The sequence below is a fragment of the Hesperophylax consimilis genome, chromosome 16 (assembly GCF_061612785.1).
Source record: "Hesperophylax consimilis isolate HC1 chromosome 16, BYU_Hcon_1.0, whole genome shotgun sequence".
NCBI lineage: Eukaryota > Metazoa > Arthropoda > Insecta > Trichoptera > Limnephilidae > Hesperophylax > Hesperophylax consimilis.
The window spans coordinates 8,559,584-8,577,897 of NC_142851.1; the positions used below are offsets into that span (position 1 = coordinate 8,559,584).

At 34.3% G+C, this 18,314-nt stretch overlaps 1 protein-coding gene across 2 annotated transcripts in view; it reads right to left on the reverse strand.

Moving 5' to 3' along the window:
* Positions 1-18,314, reverse strand: part of hth (Meis homeobox homothorax) — a 516,737-nt gene that overhangs the window by 203,804 nt on the left and 294,619 nt on the right. For both annotated transcript variants that reach the window (XM_089640857.1, XM_089640856.1), the window contains one exon: positions 12,737-12,832. In XM_089640857.1, coding sequence (XP_089496983.1) covers positions 12,737-12,832 — 96 coding nt within the window. The remainder of the gene's footprint in view (positions 1-12,736; positions 12,833-18,314) is intronic.

Genomic DNA, 18,314 nt, shown 5'->3' on the forward strand with positions numbered 1-18,314 from the left:
ATTTTATTGTTTTTATTATAATCATGCGAAAACTGTATTACTACTAACTCTCTTTAATTGTTTTTATAACATTTTGTAATTCCTCATGACGGGCGCTCTTCGGGGCTGCCGGCTGCTTTTTGGAAGCGCTCCGAGTTTATTCTTGAAATCCTGGGAAGTCCTCAATTTTCCAGGTGTAAATTTAGCATAAAATAACCGCATTAAGTTTTAGTTTACGTGTATAAAAGTAAAATAATTTTTCTGTAGCCCCTTCGGGCTTAATTCAAGTTTTAATATAAAGTTTTACATATTTTTAGTTCAAATCTGCCACGTTATCCAAAAAGTGCACAGTGAAAGGCAAAACATCGGTCGTCGGTTTTAAATGCTTACCACATGTGCACGGTGATAGACTAGTGAACAGTTTCAAGTGCGTGTAAGTGATTTATGAGGGTATCCTTTGGGCTATGATGGTTGTAAACAATGTCGTATATGACCGGGCCACACTACTCAGACTTAATAGTGAAAGTGTCTATTTGGACCCTGCAATAGCTGCAAAGATATCGCTGTATAACCTTGGACGCGTTATTACTAAAACAACTACCCGTAAAATTAGGTTTCGTGGTTGCAGAGCTGGACGCAGTAGGAAAAAACATCTGGAACACAGCATCGAAATAGTTACGTCACCGCTAACAAAAGAACAGGGAAAAGTAGCAACTCAAATTCTCCCGATTCCGGAGAGAGAATATAACACGGTTAATGCTTGTATACAACGGCATGCAAACTTTAAGAGCCGTCAACTAGGTATAGGATCCTGGAATGTTAGATCTCTCAATAACAAGATAGAGGAGGTAGGGGAGGTTTTCAACGAACAGAATCTTCATGTCCTGGCCATAACTGAGACTTGGCACGAAAATAGTGACTCTTTTTCAATAAAGAGACTCCGAGCTTTAGGTTATGTCGTGCTAGAAGAAGCCCGACCTAAAGCAACAATTTCTCGGGATGACAACATCGCTAGCGTAAATCACGGGGGTATCGTGATTTTAGGTCGCCAGGGCTTGCGTTTAACAAGGGTGTCAATTGGTGCATACCGAACCTTTGAGCACTTGGGATGCCGAGTTTCGTATGCAGGAGCATCATTCATTTTATTTACCCTATACCGGCCTGGTTCAAAACAAATCACTTTGGACTTTTTTAATGAATTTTCGTGTTTTCTCGAGCGGGTTGTGGGACTTTCCGATAATATTTTCATAACAGGTGACATTAACATTCACTTAGAGCGTCTAGAATCACCAAATACTCTTAAATTCACTGATTTATTAGACTGCTTCGGATGCCGTCAATGGGTTGATTCCCCAACTCACGATGCTGGCGGAACTTTGGACATTTTTATCTCAAAGTCAAGCGGTCCGTTTCTGGTAGCGGATAGTGTGGATGTAGGACTATCAGACCATCGACTTATTCGCGCAGAAATCGATTTTAACCCACCGAAAATTCCTTACGTTACTATCACATCAAGAGCATGGCGCGGTTTTAACTTTGACGACTTCCTGTCAGAACTAAAAGCTTCTCCGCTCTGTACACATAGCGCATGGGAAACAGAGTCGCCAACCAAACTAGCAGCAAATTATAACACCATCCTTTCAACCCTTTTAAATACATATGCTCCAATTTCTACAAAAACTCGGCGTCTACGAAAATCTGATGCCTGGTTTGACGAAGAATGTCGGAGCCAGAAGAGATTGATGCGTAAATTGGAGAGGTCCTACAGACACTCGGGGGTTACATCACGGAACGATTGGATACAGGCTCAAAAAGAGTACACGATCTTAATCCGTTCAAAAAGGTCTGAATATTGGACAAATAGGATCACTTCAGAGCGTCAAAATCCACGTAGTCTTTGGAACTCGGTTAAGACAGTCATTGCTGATGTCCATGCACCAAATACAATCGACATAGCTCCGGAAATCTTCTCCAAGTTTTTCCTTGACAAAATTGAGTCAATACGAGCCCTAACGACCTACGCACCACCACCGTATTTTACTAAATGCAATAGAGAAAACCTTTCTGCCTTCAAACCTACATCCCTAGAAGAAGTAAGGAAATTAATTCTTACTTCACCGAACAAGCAGTGTTCGCTCGACCCTATTCCAACGTGGCTACTGAAAAAGTGTTGCAATGAAATTGCTCCCTTTTTAGTTCATCTTTTCAATAAGTCACTTAGCACGGGTGACTTTCCAAAATCCCTTAAATCAGCTATCGTAACTCCATTATTAAAAAAACCACAACTGGACGCTGAAGATCTTTCAAATTACCGACCTGTTTCAAATCTGCCTTTTATATCAAAAATATTAGAAAAAATCGCTGCCTCACAGGTCATATGTCACTTAAATTCAAATGAATTATTAACTAAATACCAATCTGCATACAGACGGTTCCACTCCACAGAAACCGGGTTACTACGTGTTTTGTCGGACATAACTACTGCCATTGAGTCGGGTAAACTGGCACTTCTTTCAGTCTTGGACATGAGTGCTGCATTTGACACGATTGACCATGACTTTCTTATTAAACGATTAGATGAATCATTTGGTTTAAACTGCGATGTTAAGACCTGGCTGACATCGTACCTGGCCAACCGTTTACAAGCCGTAAAAGTAGGAAAAAACCAATCAAATTATGCAACCCTTTCATCTGGAGTACCCCAAGGGTCCGTTCTGGGTCCACTACTCTTCATCCTCTTCACAAATGATGTCGCTAAAATAATAGAATCATTCGGCCTTCTATCTCACTGCTACGCTGATGACCAGCAAGTTTACTTTTACTGCTTACCAGAAGAAATAAACAGTCTAAAAATTCGTATAACTGAGTGTATAGAAGCAATTACTCGCTGGATGACCTCAAATAGATTGAAACTGAATCCCACAAAGACTGAGTTTCTGTGGACTGCTACAAGCAGACGTCAGCATAACATTGAAAACTCCCCAATAACCATTTCTGGAAGTGACATCACTCCAAAAACGTGCATCAAATTACTGGGTGTCAATCTGGATGCTAATTTTTCCCTTAAAACTCAGGTGAACAGAACTATAAGCACGGGGTTCTTTCAATTAAGGCAAATTAAAGCAGTGCGGAGAAACCTGCCAACAGAGGCGACTAAATTGCTAGTCAATTCCTATGTTGTTTCACGTCTAGATTATTGCAACGGAATATATGCAAGTCTCCCTAAATGTCAAATCAACAAATTACAATCCGTTTTCAACGCCGCGGCAAGGCTTATCACCGGAGTATCTAAATACTCCCACATTTCAGAGCATCTCAAAAATCTGCACTGGCTCAAATGTCCTGAAAGAATCCAGTTCAAGGTATGCTGGATGGTATTTAAGTCACTTAACGGAATGGCTCCAGCTTATTTATCAGAATTGTGTATTCCAGAAGATTCCAACTCCCGACAGTCAACCCTTAGGTCAGCAACGTCATCAGCTATCGGAAGGTTGAAGGAACCAAAGCGCACACCAGATACTAAGTTCGGTGAGCGTGCTTTTGCCGTGTCAGGACCTAAAGCCTGGAATGGACTGCCACATGATTTGAGAATGATCGCAGACTCGACAGAATTTAGGTCTAAACTTAAAACGCACCTTTTCAGACAGTCGTATCCATAATTTCAGAAACCTCCACTTTCACAGTTGACGGCAATTTAAATTTAAATTAACAAAATGTAAAAAATACTAAAAATAAAATAAAATAAATAAAAATAATAATTAAAAATAAATAAATAAAAATGATAACAACTAACAATTTGTAGGCTTTTAAGACAGTTAAAATACATTTAAATTAAAATAAAAACTATAGCAGACTTAAGATCATGCGACGACCAGTGTTTTTTGATATAGTGTCCTCTGCGTGCAGTTCTATCTTTTATAAGCATAAACTTTTTAATATAAGTGTCTTTGTTGGAAGTGACTTGCCAGGTAAGTATGTTTTGGTATCATTTCTAAATAACAAATGTAGATCCTAGGAAATAAATTGTACAGCGCCCTTGAGGTGATTTTTCACAAAAACGGCGCTCTACAAATTATCCAATTATTATTATTATTATTATTATTGTTTATTCTTTATATTTCTTTGTAATTTATAAATACATTGTATAGGTGCAAATATTGAATCAAGGACTAGAATCAATGGAACATTATTGGTCTAATATTGTAAATAATTGCTGTTTATGTCTAATATATAAATGATTGTTTTTTTTCCTAAATAAAATAAAATAAAAATGAAATAAAAATAAAATAAAAATACAATTGTTTGTTTGTTCAAAATCTTAAACATTCGAATACACATGTATTATTATATAAATAATCTATGAGGTTTCATAAACATGTGATTTTTAAAACAGCGCCATCTGTTGGACGTAAAAGCAACACTCGTTATCGTTTATCTATCTGCACAGACATACTGAGCCACAGCAAGTAAGAAAATACATTTTGTTTTGTTAATTTGTGTTTTTCCACAATTAATTCACTTAAAATAATATGTAGCATATATGCCTCACGTTTCAGAGTGGAAGATACTCCCAGTATCACCATGTGAAATACCACCATTCAGAATTGAGACGTTGCTTTAGATGGTATAACCGTGTTTGGTAACTAGATCTTAATAACCATGCACTTCCCCACCTTCCTTTTCTCCACTACCTTCATCCTTACCACATACACCAATTGGAGTTGCCACAGTATCACTGTCTCCAGACGGTTAGTAGCTGTTGGGACTCTTGTGGAGTTCCATATAAAATATTATTAGTTTGATGAATCAATTGCATCTAATAACACTGTCTGACAGGAGAATTATTTCAGACCTGGTTGTATTACAGAGTCGTTAACAACTTAATTGATAGTCCTGCCATCCTTGCCACTATTAAACTACATGTGCCGACTAGGAATACAAGACAAAATATAACATTCTTCCGTAATACATACTCGACCAACTATAAGACACACTCACTGACCAATAGGATGCATGATCTGGGCAACAAGTATGGGGGTGATATTGATTTATTTATTGACTCCATATATAGAATTAAGCATAATCTACACCAACACTTTGTTGATTCCTACAAATTAGAGTAGCGTTGGTAAATTAGTTTTAATGATTTGTCTTATATGTAGTGTTGTTGTAATTTCTTTTTTACTTTATGTTACTCTTACGTTTTACTAATATTGCTTCATATTTTTTAATATTTTCTCATTATACTTGTAATCACAATTTTACAAGTGTGTATTTTTTACCTTCTTTAAAATGGATTACATCTATTTACTGTCAATATCTCCTGTATAATACACATTCTCTTATTGTACTGCATCATGTATCACTTCTATGTAAAAGCCTTTTTAGGCGTATATATAAATTAATAAATTATAAAATAATAATAATCTTTGGCTGATTTGTATAGCGCCGTTTTTGTATAAAATTACCTCAAGGGCGCTGTATAAATATAATATATAATACATTTCTACAAGGCACATTTTCTTTATAACGCATTACTTAATGTTGTATAATTGAGTGCTACGTATAATATTTAGGTATTTAAAATAACAGTTTTAGCTTTGCAAAAAGCATCGAAAATGCACTCTAACGAGTTATTATTAAATATTGGAAATATTTAAAAGTAAAAAAAATGTTGGAATAAGTTATGAAGTATTTACCTAATACCAACATTGCTAGTATTAAGAGTACTATATTTTTAACACTTCATAACCGCATTCCATTTATACAGTGGGTGGCGTGGTTCTAATTCTACATGATGGTAGAAATAAAAAAGATAAATAACTTTTTCGAAATAACAATTTTTATTTTCTTATACAAAAATGTTTGTCCATGGAAGAATATTTATATTCCCATACAACCGATTCAAAACTTACCTAAAAGCTTTTACCTATAAACTACCATAAACCGTTCGAATTTCGAAAAAAGTCATTCTAATATCATGTAGAATCACCCCCGAAGCGCACTTTACCCCCCGGTCAGTCTGTATATTAAAAATGGTTTTTTTAAATAAGTAAAAATATCATTTTGGTTTAAATTAATTAATAAAAAATGTGTAATTGTCCAATTTAAATTCAGGTGACTTTGAGTGCAATAATACGGCCGGTTTCATTTTGATAATGTTACTCGGATCAAAAAAAGAAAAATAATCCCCCTGGTCCTGCCGGGGGGGCGTGGGGCCCTACCCGGCCACTGAGGCCTGTCACCCGCAGGCCGCCGCTGCCACGGGCCGGCCCGGCCGCGGCCCCCTGCTTTTCGAACGCCCCTGAACGCTGCACATTGCACACCCCTGCTCGGCGAGTACACACGGAAACCTATTATTATGGTTTACACAGGGAAAATCGATGGGCACCATGAACATGGTTTTTGGGTGGGGAAGAAATAGAAAAAATATTTTTGTAGTGTGATTTATTATATAAAAAAATATTTGTGATTTTAATGCTGAGAGGCTTGTAATAGTATTAGAATAACGTTTTAATGAAAATATTAAAAAAAAATTATGTAGGTCGTAATAAAATTGTTAAAGACAGGGGAATTATATCGCCACCCAGTTGGGCAGCGTCATGAGGCTGGTTAAGGTAGGGGCTAGAGGGTTGTGGGAAGTTAAAATATTCAAAGGTACGGAACTAATTTCTATCAATAGTTTAATTAAAAGAAATTAGTAACAAACGAATAATGATTTTCATAGATTTTATGCATTTGGAACTAGCTTTGAAAATATAATTACATTTATTCCCATATGCTTTTTTTTGAGAATAAGAGTTGGCTCATTTTTTAGCGTTATTTTTTTGAGATATTTTAATACCGCTATTATCAAATATCGACATGATTTCTTATTTGAATCAATTTATGGTATTTTTTTCGTTTTTTGGAGTATGCACAGTACTGCCTTTTACTGTAGGGGTTTACGGGTGCAGCTTGCAGGTTGTAACAGCCTTCACGAACTGCGTACTGCGTAGTACCTACTGTGCGCCCGTCTGATTCCGGTTGGAATATACTCTCAGAATCACCCAGGTGAAAACCAAAATTCAGAAACGAAACGTTGCTTTAAATGGTATTAGCCATGTTATATTTACCAGATCCGAATAGCAAGATACTTCCCGACCTACCTACCCCTAACTACTACCCTAAATATCACAACACACCTATCCCAATTGGGGATAATTTCACTGGCTCATTCACATTAAAACTCCGCATTCCGAAGTTTTAATTTCGTAAAAAATATATGTTATTTTTTTAAAGATTATCTCTAGGTATACATAAAAATCGCTTTGTACCCAAAATTTAAAAAAAATTACATCGTGTTCTGTTCATTATTATGTTAATAATGTGAAAAAATCGCAATTTCTTTAAATGCTAAATTTATTTTTAAAATAAGTCATTATCGATATCGTTATTTTGTATGTATTAGAGCGGCCCCCTTAACATTAGTATTTACATAATATCTCCCTTTCAAACCATCTTCTTCTTCTTTTTGAACGCTTAAATTAAGAACGCTGAGAAATCTTAGAAATATTACGAAAGTCGTGGTATATCTCCGTTTCTCGGCAGTGTAGAATTATAACAATTCCATAAGTAGTGTAGTCTAAAAGAAGAGTGTGTTAGAGTTCTACAGATTAGCCTGGAAATGCCTCGGGTCACGGCGCATTCTGATTGCATCATCGATCAATGTATTTTCTGATCATCATAATTCCCAGCGAAACATCGGCCATACATTGTGTTATTGTCAAGGGAAGAGGACGCACGTTGAAGATGAAACCAAAAAATAATCTAAGATGGCAATATTTTAAAATATGTATTTATTATTACACATTTAAATAAGATTTGGTTATTTTATATAAAAATTGATGGAACGATGGAATCCTCAATATCTGGAGTGGATGAAGTAAAAGGAGTAGTATAGAAAATAGTGTAGGTAAACGTGAGTAAGGACAACCAGGCAAGATACGTTTTAATCACAAGCACAAGGGCGATGCAGAAGTAGGTACCACCTACCACATATTTTTTAGAGAAAAATCATATTTTAACGTAAAATGCTTTTTCATGAAAACAAGTGTGGAGAATTCCATCATCTTAGGCACAAAGTAATAATAATAATAATCATTGGATGACTTGTATAGCGCCGTTTTTGTGCAAAATCACCTCAAAGGCGCTGTACAAACTTATAATACATTTCTACAATGATCTATGTTATTACTTAACTATTTATGGAGAAAATATACAGTACAATACTTACCTGGTAGGTCACTTGAGATTAACACTTAATTAACATTAACTAATTGTTTATTGGCGAAATTTGGATACAAGATTTAGGACTTAATTGAAAAATTGAATATAACTGGACTTTCTCTTAGGAATGGTATATTTAATTTAAGGGTACGACAGCTTAAAAAGGTAAGTTTTTTGTGTAGACCTGAATTCTGTTGGACTTGTTATGGATCTTAGTTCCGGAGGGAGTTTATTCCAAGTCTTCGGCCCAGATGCTCCGAAAGCGCGATCACCAACTTAGTATTTGGCTTGCGCTTAGGTTCTATCAGTCTGCCTACAGCTGAAAGTAAAGTTACTTTTCAACATCTTTTCCGTCCGTAGAAAATGTTGATCGTTCTAATTGAGTTCTTATATATATTTTCTACTCTTTATAATTCAATATCAGACAAAAATACATGTTACCAATTCCGATGTGTAAAAAAATTGGGTCAACAGAATTACAAATACCTAGGAATCAAATTAAAGTAAATTACTAGAAAGGATAGTATTCATTAATGATAACTTTAATGATTTCGAAACGCAATCAAAAATGTATTTGTACTGAAAACTTAAGCGAAAAAATATATAAAATAGTAGGTACTTAATAAAAAAATAAATTTAAAAACTTCTTAACCACTCGAGAGATTGATTTTTATATTTACCATATTATTTAATTAATGCCATTCCTCAAAATATTAATATGTTACATATTAGAAACTGCTTACTACAGCTTAAGGCCAGTGAATTCATCTAGATTTTACCGTTTATCCCATATTTTAAGGTTCTATAAATTTGTCACATTATGGCAAGCGATTACTCAAAACGTTTTTGAAAACTTGTAAATACATACCTACTTATAATAATTAAAATATTACAGCAAATAAACAAAGACAAGATGTGCTGTCAGACCTGGTTGTATTGCACAGTCATTAACAACATTATTGACAGTCCTGCCATCGTCGCCGACTAGAAACACAAGACAAAATGTAACATTCTTCTGTAATACATACATAAACAAATATCAGACGTATTCATATTATAGAATTAAGGGTAATCTATACCAGCACGAATGTTGAATCCTAAAAATTATAGTAGCATTGGTAATTAAGTTTTAGTGATTTGTCTTATATGTATTGTTGTTCTAGTTTCTATTTTATTTTATGTTACCGCTGCATATTTTACTACTATTGTTACATATTTAGATTTTCAGTTTAATATTATTTCATGCGTTCAAAAAATTGTGTAAATTTTTAATAGCTCACTAGGTATGTTCTGTTCTTATAATCCACGTAAAAGCCCAGCCGGGCGTAAAACCAAATAAAATAGACGTAACAAGTTCTCTGTGCTTTTTTCATCGCGGCTTGGTAGGTACTAAGTGACCATTCAAATGTTTCTTGATAAAGGGTGGAAGGTTTGGCATTCTCTGCATGCCCTGTATCCTATTCCCGCCTGGTTGTGCCTTTGCCTTGTTCCTTCATTAAACACCTTTATAACACACTGATTAGGAGTGTTGGGAAATTTTGCATTATTATTATTATTATTATTATATTATATTATTGTGCATGAAAATTATATTTTCAAAAGGCGGTAAGTTCCCTAATAATGATTAAAAATCGTTAAATTTTTTAATTAATCAATTAAATTCAATGGCGCCATTTTACTGAAATATCAATTAGGTAAATATACTTGAACTCCTAACGACAAAAGTTAATTGATTATGTGTATATCATTCAACTATCACAAATAAAAAAAATATTTCTGAAAGTTAGTACCCAAGTAACAAATCGAGTAAAAAAAAACTTACTAGAAAATTTATATTAAATAATTGCTTACCATATTTTAACATGATTGTAATTTATTCGTTAGATTGATCTAATTCGTTTCAAAGTATGTACATTTTTGACAATTACCTAAACTAAATCTTTGATTTTGAAAGCTGATTCTAATAATAATTCGAACCTCGAACCACTTTAAAAACTCTTCATAGTAAAAAAAAGAGTGGTTGTAAAAAAAATTGAAAAAAAAACATTTTTTCTAATACATATATTAGCCTTTATGGCAATAAGAGTCTGTTGTTTTGAAATCAGGAAATTTCAGATAATATGATGTTCAATGTGCGTATCAAAAATTGAGATAATGTGTGTTTTGAACCAACATCTCGCGTTTTATGTTCATAGTGATATAAAATGCGAATGTTCTCAATTTATTTGATAAACAAGTCATTTCTAAGAGTATAAACATCGGTAGCACGAGAACGTGAAAGACTGGAAGGACGGAGAAATGGATGCATAGGTGCGTTCCTCTTGGCGTCCCACGTCGGCCTGCCGCGCGCAAGCCCGCCGTCGCCATGGCAACGAGGCGGGCACGTGACGGTTGCCATAGTAACTCATCGCGCGCGCTCCCTCGCACCCGCGCCTCTCGCCTAGCGCCCTCCCTCTCGGTGCGAAATGTATAACGCATGCGCGTTAAACCCCGTCTCTCTCTGCCGCGGGCATGCGTCCTTCTCCTATTTCAGAATTCGTCTCTAAATGTATGGGCGTCCCGCTCTGGTGACCTCGAGCATCCCTCTCAAACCCGTTCAAACTTCGTCTCTCATCCTTTTTCAGTGTTATCACACGTCACTCCGTGTACTAAAACCTCTTTCCAAAATGTATTCGTCTCTTTCGCTAAGTTGGGAGGGCGCGGGAGGTGGGAAGAGGACGGAGGTAGCCGGTTGAAAATACGCGTGAATGGAACGAACGCTCGTAGTGTGTATAACAGAATGTAGAGGGACGTTATAAAAGTCAAACTTTTCCGTAACAAACAAACGTAGAAATTGTCGGATCGCTCTCTGAAATATTTAGTTATTCATTTGTTCTTCAACTTTTGGGCGTCGGGAAAAGCGCCGGAAAATGCGACCGGCATTATTTGGCAAAAGATGAAATAATTATTATTTATATGAATGCATAAGTGCCTGCGTACCTACGTGCAAACCGTACTTTTAATGAATATTACAAGAAAAACTGACAATTTGGTGTAATTTTTATATTGCTAACTACCTATTACACTATAAATCGATTAGCGAAAGGAACTTTAATTTTAAATTGAGAGTGACAAACGTTTTTATTCAGGATTTGCTTGCGTTTGCAAGATTTTACTTATTAATTAAGGTTAACCAAAATTTCAATTGATTTTTATTTTTATTTAAAGGATGTTATCTTTCTATAACAATAAGGCAATGTATGTTAAGGTAGATATACATTTCAAAAGGGATCGAGATCGGGGATTTGATTTTTTCTTTTTATTTTAAAAGAGCAGAAGAGGGCTGATCGCCCATTCCCGCTTTACAAAGACCCGTCCACTTTTATGAAATTATTTATTTTTGTAACTCGATATTACAAATACCTCGCGCGGAGGTATTTAATTTTTTAACGGTACAAATATGTGATTGAAAAACAAATCTTTTTCAGAAACATGTTTTCAACTTTCCTATGGCTACTTACCAACATTTATGAACACTAAATTATGGCCATGTTTTTACTTTGTATTGCAATGTAATTTTGCGGCATCCCGTTAATATATTGCACCGTTTACCTACAAAGGTAGGCAGAGAATTCGGACCTCCAGACAACTCGGTCTTGGCACACACTCCTTGCCTAATTCACATTCATACTACTGTTTTATTATTCTGACTCTCGACATGGCCCGACTCAAATGTCTTCGTCGGGCGTCAATGACTTCTTCCACAATTAATATAGGTTTTAAAGTTATAGTATATATTATGAATGAGAAAGATTAAGAATTTTATACTTAGATGGTTTTGAATAATCGGGGGCCCCCGAGAAAGACATGACACGATCAAGTAAACAAAATACTTGAATTAAGAGTCAAAATAAATAAATAAAATATGTACTTTCACGATGTTTGAATGAGGTGAGGAGTGTGCGCAAAGACCGCGTTGTTTGGCGGTTCGTCCTTTCTGCCTACTCCTGCGGATAAACGGCGTGATGGTTGGCTGGTTAGTTGCATCATTAAAAATATATGTACTGGGATTATTTTCAAGGTTTTATCATTGTAAATACATTTGAACATATGACAGCTGTTATTTTACCAATTTATTTACATTTAGTTTCCCGTTTTATACGTAATAATAATCTACGTTGTGAAATGTTGAAATATTATTGTTTTTATATCTTTATTAGTCTTTGGCGTATGTGTAATAATAACAATAACATTTGGCTGATTTGTACAGCGCCGTTTTCGAGAATAATCACCTTAAGGGCGCTGTGAATGATTGGGTATACGACTATATATGTGTTTTTTATGATTGTTTCTATTAAACTAGGTAAGTATTATAATTTTCGGTATTTCACATTCGTTTAAAGGTATTTTAACAGTTTAAGCTGGGCTGATTGGCTGCATATTTTCCCAACCTAACTTATGTGTAGGCAAATTAATGATTTGGTTGTTTTGATCTTTTGTTTTGACTTACCTGGATATTCGCCGGGACTACCTAAGAACACAGAGGAATAGACCCGTCTCGCCACGTCAGGAGGTGAGGACCATTCCCTTCTAGGACACCATTTGCCTGCAAAAAAGAGAAACAAATTGTTAGTACAGCAGTCAAAAATAATAAAGATAATGTTAAACATAATGTTACATGGGCTTTGTTCTAAAAATAATAACTTGATTGCTTCTATTGCACCGTTTTGTGGGCTAATTTATCTAACGTATAACTAATAACTTACAACTAAGATTTATAACTATTGACTTATAACTAAGACTTTCATATAGCTAGAAACTAACTAGTGAGCATTATAACCAGTGACTTACATTTAAGACGACAGCAATTAACTAGTGACTTACAACTAAAACGCCAACAACCACTTATATACGTATAACTAGTGACGAACAAAATATACAAATTCAACATTGGATAAAATCACCGATACAATATTGAATTTGTATGCCTTTCTTGAAAGAATTGAGTTTGAATACACAGACAAAACTATTTATTCATACTCATATTGCGTATGCACAAACAAATAATTCATCCTAATATCAGCATAATCTATGAAAGAGCAGATTAGGAATTCTTTAAGTATGCCCTTAATGTGTTCGAATTAAGAATTTCAAGTTTCCAACAAATATTTTGTTCGAAATTTGAAATGAAGTAGAACTTGAGTGCGCTTGGAATCTATAATCATTTCCAAATACCCGTGAAAGTATCTATTAGATTAGAATTACACCTTTTTCATTGGTCAGATATAAACAAAAGGAGAAAAAACACCCGGAGAACATAAAAGGCAATCGTGTTCACAGCTTTACATATATAGCTTCGGGTGGATATCGCGTTTGAGGCTTATAATAATAATAATAATTGAACGTTTGGAATGAACTTTAGTATAACCCGCAATCAAAACCTTTCGAACAGATTGCGAGGGAGAGGTCAGCATGAGAAAAGGAGACAAAACAAATAAATAAGCCGAAAAAAACGCTGGCATTCGGTCCCACTTGGCCCAGGTTTAAATTATTATTAAGTCTCCTTCGTGAATACACACTTAAACCGGGAGATTATCCCAGGCTTAAAACCATATTTAAAAAATATATATATTATTTACTAAGCGTATCGAAGTCTAGTTTTAACTCAACTTTAAATTTGATTGTACGTTCCGTATCCGTTTCAAGATGGTGGCCGTTTTAGTGGTTCGGTAAGAATTCTTTCATATTCGAATTTTTCAGTATTATGATTCCTACCTTCGGATAAAGGATTTTTTTTAAATGTTACAGAAAATATTTTATAGTTTACAATTGGTAGGATATATAGTTAAGTACCTACTTACTAACAAATCTTATGATTTTAAAAAAAATGGGTTTTGATTTATTAAATAAGAGAAAGTAAGAAACAAACATGTTCTACTGTTTACGTTGTATCTTACAAAGAAACGAATACAAATATAATATTATTACAACTGAATTATTTTTGTCGAAGGTATTTTTGGTACCTACCTATACATGTTTGCGGCCTATATAAAGCAATAATCTCTTAGATAATTTTACTCATAGTTTGCATGTTATTTTATTATTCAAAATAATTTAACTCGTATTTTATTTTTATTTTCAAATGTATGAAAATTATACCAATTTCAAAGTTGTGGTTATTGCTCCTATCCTATCTTACATTGCTCATTAGTTGTTTTCAAGGTTTGAAAAGTAGCCCTGATTTTATATTAATAAGATAAAAATAGATGTAGCCTAGTAAATAGAAGGTACGTATTATTAGTATCAATAAAAATGCATATTTTAAGTTGTAACATTGTTCCCGTGAGCCTGTAAATACTAAGGGAGGATAAATCCCCGGTTACGGGCCGTACCGCATTGTTTCAGAATAAAGCGGGACGTTTTCGTGGTTTCGTGGATATAATGATATAGCATTACGAACATCACCTAACCGCAAGCTGCACGACGACGAGATACTTCATGCCGGCTGCATCAGTGACTAGTGGCTGTTGACGAGTGACTAGAGAATATATGGACTTGGGCTCAAGGACCAGTGATCAGAGACTGGTGACAGTAGTGACTTCTGACTAGTTTATTGATCTATTTTATTCATGTTGTTACATAATATTACAATACTAGCAGTTAAAAACCCGCTCCCCGGTTTTTTTTCTGCTACGCCCTGCGGGCGGCTCTTAGTTGGGCTTCGCCCATTTTAAGTGATATTAACAACATTTACATTTAATAGATAGATATTAGAACATTCACAGAGAGAGGGTGAGTACATATATTGTTAAAACACGGAACAGGAAGGAGTTAATTAATAATAACATGCTAAATTTACGCATAATAAGAATGACAGTTGTTTGAATAAATGAAATTTTACGTATTTGTGATGGATTATTTCAAATGAAACACTATTATTGACTACATGTCTACAACTGATATTAACTGTTATCGTACTTAATATAATTAGCTCATAGGAGACTTGCAGTGCTTGAATATGTCTTACAACCGTCAATGTCTATAAGTTGAATCAATATCGTTTAGTTTGTCACAATTAAAGATAGTTTTAACAAAGTTGACTTAAATAATAGATTATTACATATTGATTAATTGTACCCGTGTTTATGAATAAAAGGAGGGTAATTGTGCGATGACATTAGCAGTCGGTTTAATTAAAAGGTGTTAATTTTACTCCAACTGGTGGTAATTCTTTACCTACAACTGTTACAGTATCTAATAAAGTTTAAAGCTAGATTATATATACACCTTCATCAGGAGAGTAAAAATCTATATATAAAGGTAGATTATTACAATATAGCGCCCCTGAGGTGATATCTCACAAAAGCGGCGCTATGCAAATTGTCCAATAAATAAATAAATATAATGTTTACATTTTATTGTGTATACACCGAAGTCAAAAATTAAATATAGATTGCAATTGTGAAAGAAGAAGTGGAAGGAGGGGGGAGGGGTAAGAGTAGGCTGGGTTTATAATAATTAGGAATTACAATATCGTTAGACGGGAAAGACCAGTTGAGTGGGAAAATATTTAAAAGAGAGTTTATAAAAAAATTCTTGTTAATTATATCTGCTTTTATATTAATATGTTTCCTCATTTCTAAAATTTCTAAATTATTTATAGTGAAGTATTTTAAGACCTGAAAAAAACAAATAGCATATAACCATAAAACAATATATTCATAAGACAAATAGCATTTAATAACGGTTATTCTAATAAATTGATAGTTGAAATACTAAATAAAAAAAATTAAACACATTCTCTTCAAACGGTCTTTCTAAAGATAGAAATAAACAATGGCGTAGAATTCTGTTTGTGGATAACGATACTTCTAAAATTATATATATATAAACAATCCTGGTACCATTCAACTGGCGTTTTACACTAATAACAATGAAGAAATATATTCTTTATAATAAAGATAGCAAAATTCAAACAAAAAAATCAGGAGTTTAAAAACTCAATTGAGATGATTGTAATTTATTTTACAAAGGTAGAACCAATAGAAACTTTGAAGTCAGAACTAAAGAATATCGCAGGGCTATAAATGGAATTAGTGAATCTGAGTTTGCAAATAATCTTTTGAATAATGATCACACTTTCGATAAAAATTCAGGTCTTAAAATACTTCACTCAGGATATAAAGCATCGTAAATAAATAATTTTGAAATTTTAGAAATTAGAAAACATGCCAATATAAAATCAGATATAATTAATAAGAAAAAAAATATAAATAATAATGATAAATGCATTACAAAGTGATAAGCTTCCAGAAGAAATCTTCTTATAAAACGCTTGTTAATGGTAAGTAGTCAAGTATTGTGAGCTGCATATTTAAATATTCGCGCCAGGCATTTGGTTCGTTTTTAAACCGCCAGAGGTGCGCTCTGTCGGCCATCTTGAAGAAACGCGTGAATTTTTATAAACGTCAAACATAATCACGTAACTGTGGAGAATTTTTATTGTAATGTAATTAATCCAATGGATTATGAACTTTCTAAAACATATTTTCTTCGATATTATCCAAAAATTATATGAGCAGAAACGATGCTTTGGAAGAAATCTCGTATTATTATGAGGCGATCCTATTTTAGTATGGAATCGTGTCTTAATATTCAAGTTACCCGAAACAGACAATTTTAATTTGACCAATCAGAGGGCCTACATCGTCCAGACGCTGAGACAATAATACTATCAGATAACTTTAATTTGACTTAAGTAATGTTTTCTTTTGTAGGTCGCCGTATGGAAAACTAATTTATCCGGAGCACATAAGTGACAGTAGGTGTACAGAGTATAAATACATTGTACAAGGTGAGGGCACACACTGTGCTGGGAGTGTTCGTCTACCTACTATTAACGTTGGAATTACCTACAGAGACATTGCCTGTGAGAGCAAACTACTCAGGAAGAAAATAATGGCTAAAAAGGTGACAGGGTAGGAGCACATTGGGGGAGAAAGCAATATCATACACCATTAACAATTTTCTCATTTATTCCGAGCCATAAGGCAAGCCTAGAGATATCCACACGTCCAACGCTTTCAGTAAAATGGCCTTACCAGGATTACAGAATATTTTATAAGTATTATAACCTTTATTTACCCAAATAAACTACCACCTCCGCAAATGTTTATCTATCATTCAAAAGAACCAATATTTGTTATTTTCAAAAACAATGAAAGGTGTATTTTAGTGTTCTTTTTTACGTGTAAAATTCTGAATACCACACAAGTTATTCTCTGCCCGGAACTAGTCTAACTATGGCATCCCAAATGGTTTAAGTATAAATCATATCACACAAGCAATCAGGTAATCATAATTATTTTTTAAATTAAGAAATTTTGATTTGAAATGTGTATTTATTTTGTTTGAATGTTTAACAGATGCGTTAAACATTCAAGAGATAAATTTCTAAAATCTTACTATTATAATATCCCGTGATTTTTCACGGGTCTGCGTTTATCCGGGTTTTAAAACAGACTTCAAAACACAAAAATAATCGTCCCGCTCTGCCACGGAGATTAGAATTATATTATGTAGTTCTTTTTATGTCAAAATAATTTTATTTAAAACGTGATACTTTGTATTATTAAGTGTTGTTAAATTAGTCATTTTTACATTGAATATGACGTGAAACTGTAAAATATGTCTACTCATATTTTTTAATAAGAAGAAACATTGTCATTATAGAAGCGAGTTATGTAGATACTTGTACAATGCAAGCCTCACTACACAATGTGCAATTACAGTAATTTAAAAGTGTTATGTTTATACTTTCAGCTCATGCAATATTTACCGAGCAAACCAATTCAGTGGGGTCGTAATAATATTTTTTTATGCTCTGTATTTTGGGGGTGAGAGCGCATACTTGGTACACACACTGGGGTAGGTAACTACCCCGGCTGGGGACGTGGGGGTGATCGCCACCCCACGAGTGACACTGCGCTTATGGGCGGGTGAAAAAATGTAATCTATGCCCGGGACCAAATTTCCTTTCGCTTTTATGTTGATATCATATTTTCTTACTGGGGTGAACGATCTTACGT